The sequence below is a fragment of the Argiope bruennichi genome, chromosome 3, assembly GCF_947563725.1.
Source record: "Argiope bruennichi chromosome 3, qqArgBrue1.1, whole genome shotgun sequence".
NCBI classification, from domain to species: domain Eukaryota; kingdom Metazoa; phylum Arthropoda; class Arachnida; order Araneae; family Araneidae; genus Argiope; species Argiope bruennichi.
In genome coordinates, this window is record NC_079153.1 from 16,328,141 (window position 1) to 16,336,661 (window position 8,521).

General features: G+C 31.9%; 1 protein-coding gene across 1 annotated transcript; it reads right to left on the bottom strand.

The window, feature by feature from the left end:
• Nucleotides 1–4,302: 4,302 nt before the first annotated feature.
• On the bottom strand, nucleotides 4,303–8,320 carry LOC129962573 (histone-lysine N-methyltransferase SETMAR-like). The gene is made up of 2 exons (XM_056076348.1): nucleotides 8,260–8,320; nucleotides 4,303–4,880 (listed from the first exon to the last, which is right to left on the bottom strand). The coding sequence occupies exons 1-2, from the start codon at nucleotides 8,318–8,320 to the stop codon at nucleotides 4,303–4,305; spliced, it is 639 nt and encodes a 212-aa protein (XP_055932323.1).
• Between the last annotated feature and the right edge of the window lie 201 nt (nucleotides 8,321–8,521).

Consider the following 8,521-nt stretch of genomic DNA (forward strand, 5'->3'; position numbering starts at 1 on the left):
CGATTTAAATAGAACTATGATGTCACGGATTCTTTTAAGGAAGTTTATGCAGTGAAAAAGCAGAAGACATGCCGAACTTTTAAAATAAACCGTTTGAGAATACTTCGGAATTTGATGCATACAAATTCATTATTGAAAAAAATTATAAACATAAAGTTGTGCATAAAAGATTTAGTTAGAACTAAAGACAATCAATTTTGTCCGATCAATAATCAGACAAATTCAATTAGTTTTGAATAAATCCTGCGTTTGCACGAATTTTAGGTATCATAAGTGATAGACAATATCAGTGTTATTAATTAGGTAGATAATACCGCTATTATCTTAAACATTACAGTTGCAGTGTAATAAATGATTATTCATTTACATTCAATTGAAATATTTATCACATTTTAACCTTTAAAAGTATAACCCACTTTTTCAATACATCTAATAAATATACATGATAAATTCATACGAGAATTTCACTCAGAGGCGATAAAGTTCATTATTTTAACTGCTGATTTTTATATTATATTCATAACGTTAACTGAAAACCAACGCTATATCTATTTTCTTTCTTCAATTCTTATTTTAATAACACACCAAAAAGCTCACAAGTGAAATTTAATTCCTGCCAAATTCACATATGAATTTCACTCGGAGGTGACGATGTTAATTAATTTATCTACTTATTCGGATGTTATATCCATAATACTAACCAAAAAAACCGGATATATCTATTTTCTTTCATTATTTTTCTTATTTTAATAACAAACGAAGAAAATCATAAATGAAGTTTATTTCACTATAGAAAACATCAATTACGAAAAATAAGAATAAAATTTCAGTTCCCAACGTTCCCGAAATTTTTAGTAGCAAAGAAATGCTTCAGACCCTCATATATTTAGCTGGTTTCTTAATTAATGTTCTTATTAAGCAAATGAGGGGCCACTAAATTGCTAATTTTGCTATATAGAGGTCATAAAATCCAGTAGACTCCAAGCAACTCCGGAAGAAAATCTGGAATCCGGAAATCTCGTCACGCTTAAAATGTCCGAGTAAATCTGCAGAATTAAGAAAATGCAATCTTTAGTTGGGACCGTTAATCGTTCATTTGACGGTCGATTTGGGTGATATGAGCGCCGCCAGGGCAATATTGCCCGTGCCATTTACTGCCTTCATCATCAACGGGGGAGGCATAAAGGAGATGGTAAGTTCCATACAACAGCTGCTGCAGAATACGTGAAGGAAGTTTATAAAAAGACACTCAGGAAATCATTTTGCATGCTGGAAGAAAAGGAGTTCGCTTGTTTTTCGTCGTAATTTACAAAGAAAATTTGTTTTCTTTTACGGAACTTTCTGGAGGAATTCTGTTAAAGTTTGAGGCTTCCATTCTCATTGCGATAAAGGGATTTCTCATCCTCTTGGAATATTTTTCTTAATTACCACTATCGTATTTCATTCGATTCGATGTGATTTGTTCGGGAACTTTGGATTTCGAGTCAGAGAGGTGATAGGGGTTGAAACTGTGTTTCACTGAAGAAGCACCATGCAAGTTTGCGGCTGGAGATTAAAAGAATTTCTCAGTAAAAGTTTTTAAAAAAATGTTAGTTGTATTATTTACATTATTCCACGCAATACATTTTAGAATATAATAATATAAACAAAAACAAAATATGAGGAACATAATTAAAACTTAGGGGTTATTTAAGACGAAAGTAATATACTCATCTAATGCTACTTCATATATTAATTATATAATGTTCATATAACGTTCCAAAATTCCATGGTTCTACCTATACAATTTTTTGAGATATTAAAAGACAAATTTATTTACTTAAACAGTTTTTCCATATCCGTGGTCGGTTCCTGGACGTATTTTTCATTGTTATTTTAGACATAGAATACCACTACTAAAGATTATTGAAAGAACAGAACCAGAAAGTAAAAATGCATTCTTTGATATCTATACAAAATTGCACTTTTTAGCAAAGTTTGCATAAATGGATCTGGTTCATCACTTGTCAAATTTTGTTAATTTATCGAAGAAGATCCACAGAACGCGTACTTCCATATGCGCTCCATCTCCTAGTTCAAACATAAAACCAATCAAAATTAATTGCATACATCAATAACTATTCAGTATTTCTGTTGTGCAAAATGGAACTAATCAGCGATCGTTTAAAAATGTCAAATCAGGCACTTATAGAAAATTTCCAATGATGATGGCTTCTTATACGAATAATGGAGTTTTATCAATCCAAATGTGATTACTTTGAATTGCTTTAACGCTTCTTTCTTAATTAAAATGATATTCATTTATCCAAATCACTTTTCTCAGAAAAAGAAGGATATTTTATTTAAAGTAGGGCTCAAATATAAAATTCTAGACTTCAATCGAGTAGTTATAAATGTAAATGCTCTAATAGTCTATGGACTTCAGGAATTCAGTACGGATGCTATTCATTAAGTTAAAATATTGTTGTTTTTGGAATATTGAACTTTTAACCGATTGTTTATTTCAACATGAGAGAAACATCAAAAGTACGGCGAAATGCTTATTTATGTATCATTTGTGCAACATCTCGAATTCCTTATTCTTCCCTAGGAATGTAAGGATTCTGTAATTTGTTATCTAAATCATCCTGTAAGCATATGTCCTAGAAGATTGCTTGGAATACAGAAAACAGTCTTTGCATGCATCTACCGCCAGCCAGCATTACAATTACAAACAACGACAATGTTCCACATACTCCTTGTTATGAAATATGTATATTCCGAAAATGCACAGATGCGAGCAAAGAATTTTATTTTCTTATTCAGAATTCTATTATTTTTTTTAAATAATTTAAATGTTCAGTTTCTATAGCCTCTTCTGCTTTAGTAATATAGTAGAAGTTACAAATTTTGACAAATCAAAATTTACAATATAAATCAGATGAGTGAATGTTATAATAATATTGGGTTGGTGCATAATTATCAAGCATTATTAACCCTTTCAGAGCGGGAGGCCTCTATCCCACACACACGATTCCACGGGACGGAGTGTACGCGAAAGGAATAATCCAAAAGGAGGGAGAGGAGGGGGGGGGGTGCGTCTCTAAACAAAAAAATAATAATAATAATAATTAAAAAAATTAGTCCTAACGTCGTCATTCGTAAAAAGAGCCTTTTTAGATTATTGGTTCATTCATAATTTGAGCGCATTCTTCCTGCTCAAGTCGCGTTTTCTTGCCATAATAAACTGAAACCATGGCTTTCCGTAATAAAAAGAGAAGTACGCGAAATGTATCCGAATACCCATAATGAACAGAACTGACGGTAAAACCCAAAAAGACTAGTTACGGTTACACAACAATAACAAAAAAAGAGGAAGAAAAGAATTCGGAGTGAAACCAGAAAGGCAAATGATTATATCAAGTGGAACATTACACAATCCAGCTCTGTCCATTTATAGTATTCTTACCCCTCTCCCCCGCAATAGCTGATGTGTAAAATACCAAAGGCTGAATATGAGCAAAATGAAGGTCAAGATACAAATTTAAAAAGTAAATTTTCAAAAGAAATAAACACAGGGAACCATCTGGAGTTTAAAAATTGTTCCAGTTTAGAATGCATATATGCATCACCAGCATATGTTGGATGAACAGAAATGCACTGGTGCGACGCCTGGCTGTGAGAGACGCTCGCTGACAATGCATATATGGCGCGCCGTCGCAAAAAGGTTAAACTATATTATCATATGTTCTTGAACACTATTTATTATGAAACAGGAAACATAAATATTCAACAGTATCATTTTTTAAAGGAATAATCCGGAGCATAGTCACCATTTACTTCAATAACTGCTTCCAATTTGCTCGGAAGACGGTCGATTCCACGGGCAAAGAACTCACGGTTCTTGGAGGCAATCCATGCTTCGACATCAGCCACTAAGTATCAAAATCGTCAAAAACCTTTTTCACCTGCAGGAGTTTTAGCAACCGATTGACGTGGTAGCCGGTACGCGTTTCTTTGGAAGAATATGGTCGGATGTGGAAGCAGTTGGCAGCCCTTATTGGCGATGCATTCAACAACACGACGCTCAACATGCGGGTGGGTGGTGGAAGACCATACGGTTCTTTTTGTGCTGTCTTTTCGGCGCATCGTGAAGGCGGTAGAGTTGAGTCAGATAAACATCGATGTTGATGTTGAATTGCCGCTTGCCGTTTTTGTCTGAAATCTGCCACTGTTGACCTCATCGTGGCCGTTCCACCAATAACAAATCCCGTTAAAGATGGTTTCCCAATGGATAATTCCGCTTCTGTCTCATCAAGCACATTATAATGTCTTCTTATAGTTCACATCCTTCGTTATTCCTTTTTGTGAAACTTTTGGCGAAGCGCAGACTTTTTTTCTTTTGAGGGTTTTAAAGAGAAGCCATGATTCCTCCCTAGTGACAAGATCCTTTAGAAACGGACTCCGCTCGTTTTGTTGAAGCAAATCGGGAAAGATTCGGAGACATTTGGCTTTATTGTTATCGCTGAGTTCATGAGGGACCCATCCAGCCAATTTCCATACCTTTCCAAGCTTTTTGAGACTACGAACGATAGTTGAATGATCCACATTGAAGTTGTCGAATAGCATTCGAGTTGTCAAGCTTTCATCCCTTTCTATGTCTGCCAAAAGTACCTGGTCATCGAAATACGATGGTCGACCTCTTCCTGGCTTATCCTCCAAGCTAGTCTCGCTTGATTTGAAATGGGCAAACAATTCCCTGCATCGACATTCGCTTATTATGCCCTCATCGAAAAGTTCGTTGAGATAGGGAAATGACTGTGCTGCTTTCCCCCCTTTCTCAAAGTGTACAGCATAGTATGACGAATACGAGTATAATTGTCGATACTCATTTTTATAACCTAAAAGTAGAAGAACATATTCATTCATAAATTTATAAAATATTGTAAATTTTTATTTAAATATAGCACGTCAAAGAAACGCCTGATAATTATGCTCCAACCCAATAAAAATATCCACAAAAATCAGTTCTTCTGTGTTGAATAAATTTGCATTTCTAAAATAGGTATTTCTATTTAAATTTGTCATTTATCCCTATAGAGCTAAAAATAAATACATGTCTCTTTAAATTTTGTAGATAGAATTGTTAAACTTCATGTAAGTATATATGGATAGAAGAAAAGCATTTTACTAACTATCACTTTTGCTTTTGAATGACTAATGAAAATTTTTTTTAACTTTTTAGAATCACTTACCATAAAAACGAAAATAGTTTTTTATAATGTTAACCTTATTTTAAAAAAACTTTGATGCATATGTCTAGGTGCATTATCTAGGGAAATAAAAATTTGTCCTACATTTTTAGCATACCCTACCTATCCATGGACTCTCTAAAGTGTTAAATTCATAGGATTAAAACTTGGATCCATGGACTCTCTAAAGTGTTAAATTCGTGGGATTAAAATTTGGTTTTGCTTATATGATATGGATGCTTCATTTAAAAACTAAATATCAGAGAAAAATTTAAATTGCTAGACTGAAGAGTTTCGTCTATAGGCAATTTATCTCTTAAGATCCTTGCATTGTATTATTTATCACTATTTAGAATAATGTCAAAAAATAATAATGCATATGAAATGTGACACGCCTGCAAAGCAAATAGAGAGAGAGAGAAAGAGCATATTAATCAAAAATTGGAACTCAAAATATTGTGGGATTTTTAGGTTTCGTAGCTTCCTGAATATAAAAAACACATTTCTTTTTGTAATTTTTGTCTATAAAATAATTAAAAACATATAAAGGAAAATTTGGTATACGATCTTTAAACTAATTTTGTAATTTCCACTGAATTTTGAACGGAAAATATTCAGAAAAAGTCTGTCTAACCTACTGTACGATTACAAGTGAGAAGAAGGTAACAGGCTTGATAAATAAAATTTGCTACACAGGGTAAGCAAATAATTTGAAGATCGGAATAAAATTTTGAGCCAACCTCCCCCCCCCCAAAAAAAATATAAACTAACTGTCTATCTTTACTTTTTAATGGATATAAATGCAAAGACATAAATGAATAAAATTTGATATTCGATCTTGTGACTGAAATTGTAGTTCTGTGTCAAAATTCGGTTTCAAACAAAAGGAAAAAAAAAGAAGTCCAAAATAAATATTCAGTTTTTTGATACTTGTGTATTAACCACAAGCTGCAGATCAAATCCCCAAAGTTCACATGATAGATTCATTAAAAAAAAAGATTCGCGGAGGAAAAAATCGGAATTTCATAATTTTTTTGCTTGGCAATGCCATGCAATAGTAGAGAATTACTGATTTTATTTGCTACACAACAAAGCAAAAAATTCTCAAGCGTGGGACTGAGAAAATAAAAATATGAGCACTCATGGCGTTCATGGCATTTTCCAAATTCCACAGTTTTATACGGGTGGTGGGTGATAGCACTTTTAATAAACGACATGTGAGAAAATTACAAAGAAATCACTCCTACTGGTTTTTAAATTAAGACTATTATATTCCTTATATATAATAGTCATTGCACGCTTTCTGGATATAAACAGAAAGCGTGCAATGTACGCAGTTTTACTACTAAGTAAAATTGCAGATATTGCACGTATTTTACTGCGTTAATAATATTTTAGAAGAATATTTTGCAGCATTCTAAGAAAAACTTGTAATGTTTAGACCTTATACATAATCACTTATTTTTCTTTTAAGTTTTATCATTATTTTAAAGGTAAACAATTCCGAGAAAAGCATGAATCTCGTCTTTTCCAAAGAAGAATTCGTTTCACAAAAATCTAAATATAGGCTGGAAAATAGAGACGGCATTTCTTCCCCATCTCTTTAAATGTGAAATATCTTTTCACCATGTCTGAGAATCATTAATCATAAAAAATAGTTTGTAAAAATTTTAAAAATTTTGAACGATAATTTTCTTTTGCTCTTTTTTCTTAGTTTACAAGCTCTCAAATTTCAAACTTTCTAGAATCCCGCTAATTTTTTTAAAGTTTATAAATATTGATTGTCAAGCACAGATTGCATGTCAGCGTGGAGAAATAAAATCCAGACTCTATATGAAAAAAAGCATAACAACACATTCCAATCACTTCTAGATTGGTATTATTATTTTCAACCATAAGAATTTTTATTATATAAAATCTTTTGTGAATAAATGTTTTTAAAAATCCTTAAAAGACACTTCAATTAAATGATAGTTTTTTCTTCACTTTTTTTTATTGAAAAAGTTTTATTTAGTTACATTTTTAATAAAATTATAAAAGCAAATTGACGTTAATTAAACATATAAAAAGTTTATTAGGAATATTTGTTGCAATTTTTTATTCACATTTTTCTTATATTCGTATTATTATTTGCCTGTGAAATATTATCCATACAAATAGAGAACTAAAAAAACATTTAACAGAAAAATGGCCTCATTTTTTTCAAGAGTTAAGAGTTAGTGCATGAAAAAAATTAAGCCAAAAATTCTAATAAATGTATTAGAATTTTTCTAGCTAATTTTTCATTAAATTTTCAAAAGTCTTAAATATTAAAAAGAAATTAAGCTCATAGCAATTAAAGTTATATGAAAGGCAATTAATGTGAAGGAAAAAAAATGGAAGACTTCATTCAGTCCCGAGTTAAGTTTTATAAAATCAGTTTTTTAGAAAAATATTATCCTTATGCTAAAAGGTAATAAACAACAAGCTTGCTTTCCCATTTGCGAAAGAAAACTTTTCTTTACTTGCAGAATGGAAAAACTTCGTGCCAAAGTACAAAGTAAAACAACGTGCACCTAGATGATGCTATTTGTCATACTAATGGGATATTAAGCAAATAAACTCCATTATGAAATTTCAAATGACCTCGAAGAAGTACTTATAGGAAATATTGATTGGAAATTGAAATAGAAAACTCCAAATTTAAAATTGGTGTTAAACACGATTTTGCTTTGTAACATATTGCATTTGTGTAAATGAAAATTCGTAAATTAAACCATTGAGAGCGACTGGTTCCCTCGAAACTATCTTGCATATTCTCCAGGAAATGTCTTATCCTCTTCCACAACATAAAATTGAGGATCTTGGGTAAGGCCATGAATACATTCTATGCCACTTGTGAGCGATTGTTACGAAACATAGATCATTAACATGAATCAGGCATTTTTACTGAACCTATTTTAATAATATTTATTTGGGACGACTTTGCTGTTCGATTGATTACAAAATTGGACACAAAATTACTGTTGAAGTGGAGAGGATAACATACCGAATTTCATTGATTTATTTAAGTCATTGGGTACCACGTATGGGAAATCAAAGCCAACCATCTGGATTCGGTTAAAAATTTGGTAAGTACTTATCTATATTATAGAATTCAAACCTTTGTATTAAATGTTATCTACCGAGATTTTACGCTTTGCAGTGTTGCGTAAAATATGTTTATTTAATTTCTGAATTTTGTAATACAAACTGATGAGAGAAATTTGAAAAATTCAGAGGTAGGAATAAGGAAATTCCTTCCACTGTGC